This window comes from Astatotilapia calliptera, chromosome 15 (assembly GCF_964374335.1).
Source record: "Astatotilapia calliptera chromosome 15, fAstCal68.1, whole genome shotgun sequence".
In the NCBI taxonomy this organism is placed as follows: Eukaryota; Metazoa; Chordata; class Actinopteri; order Cichliformes; family Cichlidae; genus Astatotilapia; species Astatotilapia calliptera.
In genome coordinates, this window is record NC_137436.1 from 21,753,026 (window position 1) to 21,769,610 (window position 16,585).

The 16,585-nt window shown below is 40.1% G+C and overlaps 1 protein-coding gene across 1 annotated transcript in view; it reads right to left on the bottom strand.

The window, feature by feature from the left end:
• Positions 1 to 5,275: 5,275 nt before the first annotated feature.
• The window catches only part of ift172 (intraflagellar transport 172), a 54,725-nt gene continuing 43,415 nt past the window's right edge, over positions 5,276 to 16,585 (bottom strand). The window contains exons 36-48 of the mRNA XM_026143517.2: positions 16,483 to 16,581; positions 16,239 to 16,348; positions 15,958 to 16,021; positions 15,409 to 15,495; positions 13,887 to 14,003; positions 12,690 to 12,800; positions 12,453 to 12,572; positions 11,421 to 11,516; positions 11,021 to 11,080; positions 10,760 to 10,858; positions 9,939 to 10,092; positions 8,803 to 8,894; positions 5,276 to 6,792 (exon numbers count right to left, since the gene is read on the bottom strand). Of these exons, the coding sequence (XP_025999302.2) occupies positions 6,703 to 6,792; positions 8,803 to 8,894; positions 9,939 to 10,092; positions 10,760 to 10,858; positions 11,021 to 11,080; positions 11,421 to 11,516; positions 12,453 to 12,572; positions 12,690 to 12,800; positions 13,887 to 14,003; positions 15,409 to 15,495; positions 15,958 to 16,021; positions 16,239 to 16,348; positions 16,483 to 16,581 (1,299 nt within the window). The 3' untranslated portion in view covers positions 5,276 to 6,702. The remainder of the gene's footprint in view (positions 6,793 to 8,802; positions 8,895 to 9,938; positions 10,093 to 10,759; positions 10,859 to 11,020; positions 11,081 to 11,420; positions 11,517 to 12,452; positions 12,573 to 12,689; positions 12,801 to 13,886; positions 14,004 to 15,408; positions 15,496 to 15,957; positions 16,022 to 16,238; positions 16,349 to 16,482; positions 16,582 to 16,585) is intronic.

A 16,585-nucleotide genomic window follows, 5' to 3' on the forward strand; every position in this document is an offset into this window, starting at 1 on the left:
GCTGTCTCAGAGATTTAAGCTGTCTGTTTCCACAGTTAGGAACATGCTGAGAAAATGGAAAACCACAGGTTCAGTTCAAGTTAAGGCTCGAAGTGACAGACCAAGAAAAATCTCAGATAAGCAGAAGCAATGAATGGTGAGAACAGTCAGAGTCAACCCACAGACCAGCACCGAAGACTTACAACATCATCTTGCAGCAGATGGAGTCGCTGTGCATCGTTCAACCATTCGGCGCACTTTACACAAGGAGATGCTGTATGCGAGAGTGATGCAGAGGAAGCCTTTTCTCCGCCCACAGCACAAACAGAGCCGCCAAAGCACATTTGGACAAGCCAGCTTCATTCTGGAATAAGGTGCTGTGGACTGATGAAACTAAAATTGAGTTATTTGGGCATAACAAGGGGCGTCATGCATGGAGGAAAAAGAACACAGCATTCCAAGAAAAACACCTGCTACCTACAGTAAAATATGGTGGTGGTTCCATCAGCTGTGGGGCTGTGTGGCCAGTGCAGGGACTGGGAATCTCGTCAAAGTTGAGGGACACATGGATTCCGCTCAGCATCAGCAGATTCTGGAGACCAATGTCCAGGAATCAGTGACAAAGCTGAAGCTGTCCATGCTCGGAAGCCATCAAACCTGAATGAACTAGAGATGTTTTGTAAAGAGGAATGGTCCAAAATACCTTCAACCACAATCCAGACTCTCATTGGAACCTACAGGAAGTGCTTAGAGTCTGTAATTTCTGCAAAAGGCGGATCTACTAAATATTGATTTCATTTACCGTATTTTTTTGTGGTGCCCAAATTTATGCACCTGCGTGATTTTGTTTAAACAATTATTGCACACTTTCTGTAAATCCAATAAACTTCATTTCACTTCTCAAATATCACTGTGTGTGTCTCCTATATGATATATTTAACTGACATTTTTTATTGTAACAACCAACGATTTATACAGGAAAATAATGAGTATTAACAAGGTTGCCCAAACTTTTTCATCCCACTATATAAGGGCTTGGTAATTATGGTATGAACATGGTAAAAAAAAACATCTGTATACTGTACATCTGTATTTGCATATTGTGCTAGGATTTATTTGTTTGTTGTTAAAGGTTTAACACCAAGCTTGGATTTCCAGACTGAACTCAGCTGGAACTCATGAAACCTAAATTTGAAGTCCCAGAAAGTTGATTCTGCTGATCCTGGACAGGAGGAACGCTTTTTTGAGCGGGAGGTCAGGGAGGCCATTTATGTGAAAAGGGGAAGACCGTCTCTGAATCGAGGAGGGGGCCTAAGGGTACATCTTTCACCATCTTAAAATGCTGTGATTGCAGCCATTCCCCTACTCTCTGTGAATGGTACTCATTGATCAATTGTGATTGATCAGTGGTTGTTGATCAATGGTAATGACAGTTTGAATATTAATGATCAAAAAACTGACCTCACAGCCCATTGTTCATCAATGGTGCTAGTTTCAGTCATTATACACGTGTACTGTTTGTAAGGTTGGGCAAACCTGCAGACACTGAGGCTGAAGAAGTCACTTGGATTTGGGATTTCTTGGTGCATGCTCAAACATAAGGAAATTCATATTTCTGCTGCAATGTTTCAAAATTATGAAAAAGAGTGTTTATATAAGAAATAACTAACTTCAGAAGAAGAGTGCAGTAAAAGAGAAGGTCTAAAACCAACAGTATGTGCCACCGTTTCTGTCATTTCCTCGTCTGTTTTGTAATCCCTGAACCTTTCCCAACTGGTGTCAATCATCCAGGTGCTCAACTGTTTGTATGTACTCCACAGTTTCTTTTTGCTCCCTGTCTGACTGCAGCGGTCTCTGTTCAGTACTCTTTGTGTTGCCACTGTTTCTAGTTTTTGTTCTCTTAGTCTCAGTTGCCTTCCTTGCAATTTGTCTAGCGGCCACTTAAGGTTGGCTCCAAAAATAAGGCAGTCTCCACAGACTCCTGTGTTAAAATGGTTAACTTTACAGCATCAAAAAACATGTTTAGAAGCTTATAAAAAAATGAAATTCGAGTGCTTTATTAGACTGTTACTTGGCGCTAATTAGCAGATATGTGTGTCTGTGCATCCATATGGTATATGAAGACAGCTTGCTAATTAAGCCTGACAGTTAGCTGATAATGTATTGCAATAAGTGCAGGATAAAATGCTCACGGTTGTATTTTCAAAACTGTAGTCTTCAAATTTTTGTGCAACTTCTATGAATATTTTACTATTCCTGTCAGTGCACCACAGTCCTGTAGGCCTGCTTCACACTATGGTTATAAAAGGATGGGCATGGTCAGCAATAACATACGGCAATAAGCTGTCACATTTAAATAATGCTTTATTGGTAACAAGCCCCAAGAAAATATTCCACACATCCTCACACCACCACCAGCATCCTGAACCTTTAATCCGAGGTAGGTAGGATGGATCCATGCTTTCATGCTGTTCACACTAAATTCTGACCATCTGACGGTTACATTTGCTGTGGTTTTGTTGTGGTTTTAAACTGAAGTGCATTAAAATGGAATTAAAAATTGAATAAATTTCCCAACTATGTCTGCACATATAAATTTTGTACTACAGAATTAGCATTTAGCATTATAGTTAGTGGATAGTGCTACACTGAGCATTTAAAAGAAATAAAATTATATTTTATTTATTCTTAAACTAAACCAAACCCCTGGTTTCAAAAAACCTTTCCTACTCCTCATGATCTGTAACTGGTGGCGTTAACATTTAAAACACTAAAAACACACTCTTGAGCTTAATGTATTTAGTTTCTGACTGGCAAAGAGATCCAAGATCAGTCTGCCAGCATGAGTCAGCGTGCCCTGAAGGAAAATGGCAGTATCCATCAAACCAATTACGCTAACACAGAGGAATGAAATACACCCCTGGTTTATTACAGCTGAGCATTTAGAGGAAAACCACTGAGAAAGCACCTCCCATTCTCTGACTCACTCAAGTTATTATGTTTCCACTGGAAGGAGACGCACCAGACATAACCTGCACCTGAGCGGGGTGGTGGTACAGGGAGCCAAACTGGAATACTGCAGCCCGAGTGAAATCACGACGGGAAGTATTGCTATAGAATTAAGCGAAACACTTTTGGCAACCTGCTCGTTGTGTTTTTGGCTTCACTCAGAAAGAAAATGGCCTCCGGATCAGAGGCCAAACTCCACTGTCCTGTGTGCTGTGATATCTTTAAAGATCCAGTTCTTCTTTCCTGTAGCCACAGCTTCTGTAAAGTCTGCCTCCGGAGATGGTGGAGAAGGAAAGAAGCACTCAAGTGTCCTGTTTGTAAGCGCATATCTGGGAAGAAACACCCACCTTGCAACTTGGCACTGAAGAATCTGTGTGAGGCCTTTTTACTGGAGAGTGATCAGTTCAAGAAGCTTCACAAGTTTCTAGAAGAGGAAGAGAAGGCCAGGATTGCTGCTGTGAGTGCAGAAGAAAGGTGGAAGCGTGAGGTGCTGAAGGAGAAGATGGACGTTCTGAGAAGAGAGATAGCAGCTCTTTCGCAAATTATCAGAGCAACAGAGGAGGAGCTGAGAGCTGAAGACACCTTCTTCTTAAACAACTACAAGGTGTTGAAATCTCCCAATTCTTTGAATCTTTGGGCTGAAGGAGGGACAATACTCGGTGTATAAATGCTCAATCAACAATCATTTATTTCCATACAATTCAACAGTCAGAGCATTACAACGTCCGGACGGGAGAGATGCTACCAGAGGGTCAGGCACATGTCTCAAAATGGTGACGGGTTGCTCAGCTTTTTATACTCTCTAGTGGCCCCCAGCTAGTCGTAAAAGCCAAAACATCACATTCTTTCTCTGTTACAGCGCCTAAGTTATGACCTCGGCAGTTGTTTCTCTGCTTTCTGTAAGGTGGGGGTGTGGAATGTGGTCTGTCTATCTCCCCTGTCTTTAGACACAGAGTCTCCTGCTTACAACCTTCTCTTCATGATTCAACAATTAAGCATGTCAAGAAAACAGTGTAACACATTCCCAGCAGATCAAGGATACAGAGTGATGCACATTTATCTAATGAACTAATATGTGAATATGTTCTGTTAACTCAAAAGTATAATGAGAACTAAACTACATACAGCTCACACACTCTATATTAAAGGGTATAATATGATCTACAGCAGTATTCTAATTCAACTACTTTGATTACATATATAAGGTAACATATAATAACAGAATAATCTAACAAAGGCTACAGCAGAACAGGTCCAGGAGCAGCCCCTGATGGGTGATCCAGAGCTTCTTCTAGGAGTTTTGCTGGACCAGGCCAAACACCTGGGCAATCTGACCTTCAACATCTTGAACAAGATGGCTGAGGCCAGCTCGTATACTCCTGTGATTCTGGATCCAAACACTGCCCACCCAAGACTCAACCTGTCTGAAGATCTGAGTGGTGTTAAACGGGGACGGACAGTAGAGTGTCCCAACAACCCGGAGAGATTTGACAGCTTCTGCATCACCCTCGGCTCTCAGGGATTTAACTCAGGACTTCACAGCTGGGAAGTTGAACTTGGACACAGTTCACACTGGATCCTGGGCGTGGCACCAGTCAGTCAAAAGGAAAGGACATTTAGGCTCGCACTCTGGGTTATGGACAATGGAGTTTTGTAAAGGTAAATACAAAGCATCCTCACCATCAAATTCAGTCTCTGTTCTTTCAGTGAGGAATAGGATCAAGAGGATCAGAGTTTGTTTGGACTGTGACACAGGGGTGCTGAGTTTCTCTGATCTCGACAGTCTCATATACTCCAACTCATGTACCTCCACCGAGGCCCTGTTCCCAGTTATAGGCACAAGTGATAAACGCCTATTAAAGATACTACCTGAAACAATATTACTAAATAATACCTGTTAGATTCCAACAGAGAGGATAATGACCTATTGGTTTGTGGACTAGTATTTTAAAGCCTTTAGTATTGCGCTCAGATACGGTCAAAATATCCATATTTGGATGATGGTGGAGTACCAAGTTATCAGCTAAAGCTAGTTAGCTTGGTTAGGCTTTGGACAATGACATATATTTTCTAGTTTTGCCTCTGCACACCACCACAGTGGCTTTTACATCTAAATAAATCAACATCAACTATGCTTCAGATGATGAGCTGTTTTTATCTTTCTAAAATGCTAAAATTGCTAAATCTACATCTTAATGGCTTAACATAAAGCTGAATGTGGTTCCACTCATTACAGTCACAAAGAAGCATGAAGCAGGATATGATGAATGCTTAGAAAACCACTGAACATTTTTATATTGCAACTTTATTAAACAAAGTATATTCCATATTGAACACTCAGTAAAAGCTTTGCCAAACATTACTGGCCTCTGAAAAACATTCACAGAGAAAATAACTCAATTTAGTCCGCAGACATTAAACAGTCCTAAACCGCCGCCACAGCATTATAGTGTCAGGTTATTAAGTATTGTAATATCTGCTGCAGGAGAAAGCCTTCACAGATGGAAACCTGAGACAAAGTCCTTCTGATGATGAGAAAATACATAGAAACAACTAGATGGATGATATGTGTTTCCATGGTGACTGCACCTTGGGATAAACTGACCAGTCAGAGGATAAAATAAATAACAAAAATGAAACATCGTGGAAAAAACAAAAGCAAACAGCATCACTTCATCCCGATGCATCGGATTCCTTGGTGCTTTAGAGCTCTGATGTTGAGTTTGTTCTGATTCTGCACCGCTCTCAGTAGAGCACCAAACAAGGATTAATCCGCCGCTGAAATTATTCCCCAACAAAGTTTATTCATTTTTAACTTAAACTACAGCACAAGAGCTGCTTCAGGAAATCACTTTTTTGTGTGTTTTTGCTCAGGAACTAAAAGGGCTTGTGGTTGGGGCCAACACACACTGAGCATATGAACAGGTTTTTGTTTTTTCTTCTGTGTTTTCAGCACTGTCTATTTTTTTTGTTGTTAGCTGTTTTATGAAACATTTTCGAGCTCCTTACTGATTTTCTGAGGTTGCTTCAGAAATATGTGAACCTGAATTCTAATAAATACTTACGAGTTTTTATCTTGTGCTTTTGCTCTGACAGTGGTCAAATTCTAAGACTAGTAATGTTAGAAAAATGCTTATTGACTCTTGTCAGCCTGGTATCTTACTCTAATGACCAGAAACGAGCAGAAACTGCTAAATCGGCTCAAAGTGCTACATTTCTCAGTCATTTCAATTTTCTAACAGGCTGCTAGCTGATGAATGAGAAATGAAATCAGAAAAATGAATCAGAAAAAAGCACTAAATATATTTCTTGAATTCTTAAATTGTCAACTGTTAAGGTTCAAAGTCATTTATATGTACTTTTATTATCATGTTACCAATTTACAGTTTAACATACAACGGTTTAACATATAACATGTAACACATAACATTTAACAGTTTAACTATACTTTTAAGGTGCCTTTTAAAGAAGAAAATCATGAACTGGTTTAAACTGAAATGAAGGGATTGTGTATTCTCCTCTGGGCTTAGAAACTACTTTTAAAGTAAAAAAAATGGTAAAGTTCTGGGGACAATAAAAGAGTTGGTTTCCTGTGAAATGTTTGAATTTGCGGAAAGAAAAGATGAGGAAGAATAGAAGGAAGAGCAGGTGTTTCAAAGTGTGTAACAGAGTAATAAAAAGAAAAGGCACAGGGCAGAGCTGCAGGTCGTTCTATCAGTGGAAGGAGAATCCGGACGCCGGCAGGCCGCCACACCACTGCCTGATGAACTCGAGGACGTCCTGACACTCTGGACTGTGAGTGGTCTGTGGGGAGGTGGAGGAGAGAAACACAAACAACAGCCCATCAGGAAACACACGTGAGAAGGGAGGTAAGGATGCTATGTATATTCATCTGCTGATTCAAACTCAAATAAGCACCACTGTTTTCATTTCTCTCAATGTGATGAACTAATTCAGTATTGTAAGACTCAGAAAGGTTAGGCCTCAGTTTCATGCTTTGCCAGTTGTGAACCACCAGTCGCAGGGGAAAAATTTGTATTCCCAAGTCAGTTAATGAGTAGCTGCTAGAAGTTGCTAAGTGAACTCAAACGCTAAAGCCCCATTCACCCAGACCTGGTCTCTAGCTGGTGGCCAGTGGCCCCAAGTAACCACTGATTGCTATGATAAAATATGTATTCTGCGACCAATTGGCAGACCATACCAATGTCAAATAGGTCTCTGGTTTAGCGCCTTCTTAGTGACCGATTTTACCTAGCAACTAGCCAGCAGCCTCCAGCAACTGCCTAATGACTGGTGGTGGTGCCCAGCCAATCTTATTTTTTGCAGAACATCTTGAAGTAACACAAACATGCTATAATCAACAGTAAAATACAATTTAGAGTTATAAGAAGCCAAGAAGTGTTGAGCTCTAACTCATGCACCATTATGTTTTTTTTTTCTAGTTATAATGAATCCAATAAATTACAATCCAACATTAGCATTTTCACTAAAGATCAGTGCTGTTTCAAAGAGAGTTGAACCTGAAAGAAACATTTTCTTCATGCCTTTGCTTTGAAAAAAAAAAAAAGAAAGAAAAGAAAAGCTTTGAGTACTGCTCCATGATGGGAGTTCCTTTCTCTCTCAACCAATTTTAAGTTGAGGACAGACGATCTGGGTAAGTTTTAGGAGTTTTGATTAGTTTTGAGTTCCTCAAAACTAATCAAAACTCTTCAAAACCTTGAATGACACTGCATTTAATTACAGTCCCTGTGGAGTCAAATACACTCCTGAGTAGAGCAGGGCGATACGACCAAAAATATTTATCACGATATACATTTGAAAATTTGCGATAACGATATAACTGATGGTATAATTGACACTAGATAAACTACTTTACGACTCCACAACTTTATTAATGTTAAACAAACCCAAAAAACCCATCAATGTATTTTTGCTTAAACTAGCAGCTGTTTTTTATGTGCAATAAAGTTATATAAAAATGTAACAGTGCAAATGCAAATTCCTTGCTGAAAATTTAACCAAAAGGAATTTCCAGTGGAAACTGGCCGACATATCCTCAGCATAACCATGTATAATATCCACAAAACTTAAAAGAGGTTATACACACAATACAGTAATATTATGTTGATGCACAGTATGTATCTCCTGCCTACAGTAGCCATAATGCTCCGACAATCCATCAAGCGGTGCGGCTTCATAGCTTAGCAAAGTCGTACTAAAACATTTGACAGATTTTCGAGTGCCGTGTACGACATAAAATCGTTTCGAGGTCAGTAAACACAACCAGAATTCATACATAAGGCACACGGGATTATAAGGGGCACTGTCGATTTTCAGAAGAATCAAAGGATTGATTTTAAGTGTGCCGTATTTTACAAAAAACACGGTAATAACGACGGCCCGCTTGCATGCTCTACCAAAAATAGTGCTTTGTTGTGTATCTGATGGATGAAAGCCAAACCAGTTCCACACCACTGAAGTTGCAGCTTTTTTACATTCTGGTTCATCAGTTTCATTCAACGATCCTCTTTCGCCCTTCTCATTCTCCGTCGCCGAAATGCTTTTCCCGCCACGTGTCTATGAGAACAAAGGCACTGCGCATGCACGTTTTACCCATATTCTATGGGTATCGTGATATTTCATTTTCTTATCGTTGCCCAACATTATACCTGTATTACCATGAACAGTATGATATGGCCCAGCCCTACTCCTGAGGTTTTTCATTCAGAAAGAAGGAGAGATCCGTTTGTGTTGTTTTTATATGCACGGAAATTTCTCAGCTTACAAAAACCCAGTTTCTCTGTTTGATCTCACCTTCGTGGCCATGAGGAATTTGTTCCAGTCTTCCTTGTTGGCTGCTTTCCCCGCAGCAGAGAACTCGATTTTATTCCTCAGCACGGGGTAGCCTGAAAGCAGGAACACCACAGAGCGAGACTACATGCTGTGTATGACTGCACAGTCACGCAGCAAACTGGAGAATCAACACTTACAGCAAGGCCACAGCATGTTTTGTGTATGATAGCATTCTATTATACAGTAGCTATCATTTCATATTAAAATTTAAGAAAGAAAATCGTTGAATGGTCCATTAGGTTTTAAATGAAGGTTCTTGAAGTGGACCTGTTATACATTTCTTTCTCTGTCACATATATACTGTTTTATTGCTGGATTAATATTACACAAGGCCACAGTTTCATGTCAGTGCTGTTCACAGTGAGAGAGGATATGCTGATCAAACCTTCTGTTTTGTGACAGGTAGCCAATCAAAAGAACGTTGGCTTTATGGTTGTGGAACTAGAAAAAAGGTGAATTGAGTGGCTGCACTAAGGTTCAGTATAAGATATATAAGAGAATAACAAAAAGCTTCGCTAGTAGAGACCAAGAGTAAAAACATGAAGATAGAAATGAGCAAAATAGGTCTCCCTTAAATACAGATTACCTTCTTCAAATAACACAGAGGTGAAAATTAAACATTTATTTGAGAACAAATCCATCTTAAATCTCCAAAACACCTCAAACAACAGCTCTACACTTTCCTGAAATTAGATTTCATTACATCAACCTGCTCACGTTAAAGCGTGTGTGAAATCTCGTGCATTGCAAAGTGGATTAAGTGTAAATGTCAGCACTGTATGCAAACATCATGGGTGTGAGAAGAAAGTTTAACAACAGGTAAACTATAAAAGCTCCAAATAACAGAGAACATGTTGCAACTTTATGGTAATTACACAATTTTTTATTAAATTATTATTATTTTTTATTTCATTTAATTATTTCATGTTTTCCACAAAATAAATGATGAAACGTTTCTTCTTGCTTTTTGCTTTTCTCTGTTGCATCACATCAGTTTGCAATTTTTTTCCCCTCTGATCTCTTTTCAATCTTTGAAATTAACAAAACTTTGATAAGTCTTGGACATGCTTGAGTGTTTCTGTGTGTGTGTGTCTAACCGGTGAGGACACAGGGCATCGAGCGAAGGCCGGTGTTGGCGGCCACCAGCGAGGCTTCGTATGTGTTCCTCTCGTCACGTGGCAGAACCTGCTCGAGCCGATGGTCCATGGACACCATAAGCACCCAGTCGCGCATCTGGTCTCGCTGGGCAACCTGTAACACACACGCTGTTTTCAGACAGCTTTTCTAAACATTGCTCATTGCAACTGAGCTGCATGTCAGGTTGAGTTTGATTTTTTACATAAAAAAAATACAGTTTGTGTGATGTCAGCCTGCAGTGATAAGAGTTTCCTACACAGAAACTCAGTGACTGTGTCATAAACAGGAATAGGTTGAGCTTGTTCAGACAAAAGAAGACTTTTGGACAAAGTAATCTTAAATGGGCTGTTATATAGTTACTATTATTCTTTTCAATTTCTCTAACCCCAACTCCTAAACCACCCCAAATTTTGGTCATCATATTTAAGAAGCTATAACCAAGGTAATAAAAATAACTAATAAAAACAAGCTTTAATGTGACCTATAAACAGGAAAATGTGAAGTATGATTTTTGTTAAGAGGGCCTGATTTAGCCCACAGGCCACCTGTTTGCCTGCCGATACTTTCTAATTTGCAGCTACAGCGACCCTGCAGCTTAAGACTGGGTGCTTAAATGGAGCGATCTGTCATCTGTGCTCATTTGTAAAGAATATCACAGAGGAATGTGACACTAACTGCACCAGATCTGATTTGTAGCACATCACCAATATTGTCTTCATCTATCAGTCTGACCGCAGCATCCGGTGGGATATGTGTTTGGTGGGCGGTGATGATGTCTTACTGTGACGCAGAGTTTGGTGGGAACTGGAACCTCAAAGGGAATGTCGGTGTCTAGGAAATCGGTGTGGTCCAGAGTGTCCAGAGTCCCCTCGTCAATGCCCTGGACAACAAAATTAGCCAATCACAAATGAAAAGATTCAATTTTACACCTGTTTTACACATTAGAAGTTCAGATGGTGTAATGGTGTTATAATAGGATTTTGCTGGTATTCACGGAATACATAACGGAAAGGTCACAAATAAAGATTTCTACAATACATACATCGCACAGATCCAGGAAGTGGTTGAGAAAGATGAAGGCCATGTTTTCCCAGCCAATAGCCTGCCAGAATTGAAAACATAGCACGTAGAATCAACACCAGAGAGAGAGTATCTGCTCCTTCAAAAAGATTATCCTCTAATGGCCAATCACCAATAGAGCAGAGTTAAAGGCTTGTAAGTAGTCATGGACTACCTGAAGTGTACAATGCATTTTTAAATGTACTTCAATCATTGAATATCTGGGAATATTACCAACTTTGTGGAGAAAACTCATTGAATTTTGTGGTCTAGGAGGAACATTTTAGACTATGAACATGCACCTGGAACTAAAAAAAAAACAAAACATCAGCACTACCAAAGCAGAACAGCTGCACCTCATCCTCTCTAATTGGTGGACTCACCTTGCAGGCCAGGCCCGCCTCATAGAAAGCCTTGTCCGCAGCAACAAGCTCAGTGTGACGCAGCAGAGACACGGAGAGCTTGGTTGCTATACTGATCTGAAAATGCACAGCAGAAGAAGAGAACACTTAAAAAAACCCCAAAGTAAAGCTTCCTACATATCATCATCAGTTACCTAGCAGAGGTTTAGATTTGTACCATGACATGGTCTTCTTTTTTGTCTTGTTCCCTGTTATAATTTAACTGATATTCATACTCGTGTTTCTAGGTGTTCACATTTTTCTAGAGTCTCCTCCTGTTTCGTCTATCTGTTTGTTTGTCTTCCACTGTTTTCACTTCCTGTTTTATTTTGGTAATTACCTCTTTGTGCATCCTTCCTGTGCTTTTTTAAGACTGCCTGGCCAAGTCTCAACTATGTTCACCTGTGCAAATTGAGCTCTGTGTATTTTTAGTTTCTTTTTGTTTGTCTACTTGGTAACTCCCCTCATGGATTCCTGTTTAGCTTAGGTCAGACTATCATCACTGAAGTCTTCTATAATGTCCTGTGGTGTCTGGTTCCTGGTGACGTTGTCTTCTTTCCCAAAATGAAAGGCAGAGATCGAGTATACATCACAGATGGTAATGTGCAGGTGGTCAGAAAGAAGCTTACAGGAGGACATCTAAAAATAGAAGAAGCAGTACTGGTAGCATCCAAGGTGTACCAGGAGATGACCTTGGGACCAAAATGAAATCTGGTCACGTTTTTATTTTTCTGAGCAAAGACACAGAACTTTTGGCAGGCAAATGTTGCCTTGCTGGTCACATTTTCTGCAGTTCACATGGTTGATCTACCCACAATACAAGGTGTTTTCACATCCGTCAATTCTCTAGCCCAACATCATCTATGCTGTTACCACAAGACTCCAGGCTTCACAGTGCTTTGTTCTATTGTTGAATTCTCACCAATTATGAGCAACTTTTACAAAGTCATTTTCAAAGATGTCCTCATTCTTAAATATTCTGTATTTAGGCAGGTGCTGTTTGCGTTTTCATACCAGCTGCTCGACTCCTTTAGCAGCAGATCTTGTGGCGTAGTAGTGAGAGATTAGCAGCATCTGTTCAAAATCTTCATGAGCCGGAGTGTTTGCCTCGGTTGATTTGGACATGTTCTCACACTGAAATCACAGCAAACAGAAATTAAAAAATTAAAAATTGATGCATTTTATGAGGACAAACTTATTTTCATGTTTTTTAAAATGGATCGATAAAGGCATTTACTAATTTTGATTTACCAGTTGGAAGAAGAAATTGCGGAGGTCGGCGAACATGCGGTAGGACTCTGGTCCATCGGTGTCGGGAAGGTTAATCAGGTCCAGGAACAGGCGTTTGTAGATGTTAAAGTTCTGATTGTAAAAAATGGCAAAGCTTGTAAAAAATAATAAACAAGAGATGTCTCTTTTTAATCATGTTGTTAAGGCTGTAATAGAAATCAAAATATCTTTTTTTTTTTAAATAAAATACAGCTGCCTTTTCACAGTCAGTTTGCTTTTTATTTGTGTAAATATAATTTCCGAAAGTCACTGATATTATTGTCTATTGAAATAATCTGGAACTGACTGACTCAAGAACCATAAAAATCTGTAAACCAGGGCTCCAAGCTCTTAAGGTAACATAGAGTTTTGTTGTAAATACCGCTTTATAGCAAACAAAAATAATGGCAGTGCCACCTGCTACCCCTCAGCCTTCTAATAGATACACCTATGGTTTAATTAGAAAATCTTGGGTAATTTTCAGAAAACCTGCTGTCTGACCTTTACTTTCAAACTCGTCTGAGAATTTGCACCTATGCTGTCAATTTGAAAATCCTATATCGTCTCATTCTCAAGCTATTGCATTCACAAACTTAGGTGTCAACATGCTCACTTTGCAGCAGCTGCCTGCCTGCATGCTGCTATGCAGGCAGGTGGCGTGGGTAAAAACTGGAGAAGAAATTGGTTTATTATGCTTAAGAACACTAGCTATTTGGCTTTTGTGGTGCTAACTGAGACTCACACTGTACATAACAACAAAGTCGACAATCTTGGCAATCAATGCAATCTTGTCAACACTGAACTGCATAAAAACATGTGGGTTGTTTGAAACTATGCAAACATTCCCATCGTGCCAAAATCTTGCACAAAATACACCACACCCCAATCTGTTTGTGGTCTCTCTATGCTTACTTTATCTTTTCTTTGCCTAACTGGCCACAGCAGAGAGGCAAAGCGTGAAATGGACATGGTGGACTGGCATGTCTATAACACATTTTGCTGTGATACTTGGTTGGAATATTCATATAATTTCACCTTCTATGAAGACTACAAAAATAAGAGTAGATATTCTACATTAAAGAGGGAAACTTGGGTTATCACGCAGTGAAAGAAGGATAATGTACCTTTAGGGTACCCACTAGGGGGGAATGGAATTAGCTATAAGAAGTGTGTGTGTACCTGAGGGTTTGGTGGTACTCCGTGCTGTATGTAGAGCTGAACAGCCTTTGGAGCTTCCTTATCCTTGATGAGATGTGTTGCGTACAGAGCAATGTACTTATGGAGGATCTGAAAGGTCTGACAAAACACAACACAAAAATTATGAAGCCTGACAGAAAAAATGAGGTCAATGAGGCCTGTTAACGAGCAAACAAGACCAAAAAGCACGAGAGAAAAAAAAAGTGTTGCCTCAGCAGAAATAATTGTCCATGAGCGCCCGAATATGCTTCATCTTGTGTGACAGAAATGCCCATGCAGGCCTTATTTGTCTGAATATTGCCACAGTGCGGGGATGAGTTTAGCTAGTTCATAAAAAAAACTGCACATTAAGGCCCACTGGAGGGAAACATAAATCAACATAAACTACTTAGCTGCTGCAAAGTTGCTTTTCTGTCTGATATCACCAAGGTTGAATCAGGGGGGACTTCGGATGGGACAGAACCCCCACCCAAAACAAGAACCACCCCCTCAGTGCCGAAAAGTGTTCGATTAATGTCTCAAATTAACTTGTAATACAATTTCAGAAAGCTCCAAAGTGGATCATCTCATTTCCAGACATGGACACTTTGGATTCGGCTCTAAGAAGGATTGGAAGTGCTTTCCTGGAGCCTTGCAGCACATTTTTACTGGAGGTAACAACAAATTACCCTTAGCTGCAGCTAGGACATGGTTAGTCCTCTTTGTTTCTGTTGTGGAAAATCTTAAATAAAATTGCAACCACCAGGTGAGCGTTTCTTTGAAGTGAGGTTTATTAAGGAAAAAGAACAAAAAACACTGCAGTGGAGAAAACATTCAAGTCAAACACCAAAACAGTTTTCTGTGGAAGGACGCCCCCTTGAACTCTTTTATACCTTCTCAAACACTCTCAAACAAAGAACACTTCACATCAGATCATATATTCCTATACCTTCAGTCCGGCTCATCACTCTCACTCTAAGAAAAGTTACAACCACCGGTCACCGGTCTGACTGTACATGTTGTTTTTGTCCATGCTTTTACAGCTGGGGCACCTGCTCATCATTATCACCTACCTGCATCATAAAGCTCCAGACCTGAACTCTGCTCAGTGATTGTTTCATCCCCTAGTGTAGTACTGGCATCATTTAACCTCTAGTTTATCAATTGCTCACTGCTTTGTCTAAAACTCTAACACCTTGACCTCACCTGGTTATCTGCTTTTGCTCTAAAATTGCCTGGGATTTTAGCCCGCTGCCTATATGTGTAATACCTTATCAGAATCACCGGATTCCCTGTAGATTTCCCAGCATCATCGCTCCATCCCTACTTCCCAACAAATTCGCATAAAGTTCCTGGTTGTTTGAAGTAACGATGAATGACTCTTTCCCCTGTGCCCTGCTTTAGAGTTCACTTGTTTTAGAACTTTAAAACCCTGATTTGAGCAAAAGCTGTTTGCTTAACAACCCGAAAAACAAAAGAGGTGACAATATAATATGAACTCTTAATGACATCAAACAAGACATACCTGTTTGGATGCTGTCTCCAGGCACTTCTCCCACTGGCCTCTTTCTGCGTAGATGTCCAGGGCTGCCATGACATCCACTCCCACCAGCTGAACGAACACAGTCATCAAAAATAAAAACAAACAGTTTTTTCAGCTCTAAGAAACACAGCATGAAACTTGAAATTAGACCATTACATTTTCTGTCTTTCTCTGCTCATATTTATCAAATGGCACTGGCAAAGTAAACAACTCGGAGGACATGTAGGGCTCCACAGAGCAGTGAAATGGTGCAGGAAATACAGCAATCACTGTAAAATCATCTCAGTGAAACTAACAAATTCTTATTCTGGGAGGAACATGCTGCTGTTTACTACAGAAATGGATCAAATGAGAGATATTTATCTCTTTTTGCTTTACAAAAAGTTATTTTTCTGGACCAAACTGCTTGGAGTGATTTTGGAAGCTGAATTTTGTCATAATTGGGTCAATATTAGCTTGATAACATGTCAGCTTTTCTTTTTTTTTTATTTGTTTGGTTCAGGGTGTCATAGAGTGTATACTTGTACTTACAGACTCCACTCTGCCCTGGTTTTTAAGGTGCTCCTTGTACTTCTGGTCCACGTAGTCCTCATACCTGTCAAATATCAGATTCATAAGAAACAGGGCAGAGAGGCACGCATGCTTAATAAAACTGATATGACATTGAAAAAATAACCAGCATGTCTTAGCCTTTCTGTTCACTTCTTCTATTCTGAGTTTTAATTCAGTGTCGGCCCTTGTCTTTGTTGCTGTTCTGCCCGTAATAACTATGATACACTTGAGTGTTTGTGTGTGTTTGTGTGCTCTCAAACCTCGGCTCCAGCTCCTTGGCGACTCTCTTGGCTTTGTTCCACTCCTCACCCTCAATAAAGACATCGATTGCCTCTTTGATGAGGTCCATGTTTAAGTAGAGCTCAGCAGCCTTCAACAATCAAATACAAACAGGACACAGGAAAGAGGCAACCTTATTATAAGAGCATATATATTTGGATTGTGTGTGTGTGTGTGTGTGTGTGTATTGTTTTATTAACTGAATCTACGTGTGTTTTCACTCACGGCGTTGAACTTCCTCAGCTGTGCGAGTCGTGGTCCGACCACCTGGATCACCTCCACTGCTACATCTGCTGTCAGGAACTTGATGGACAGCTCTGCCGCCTGG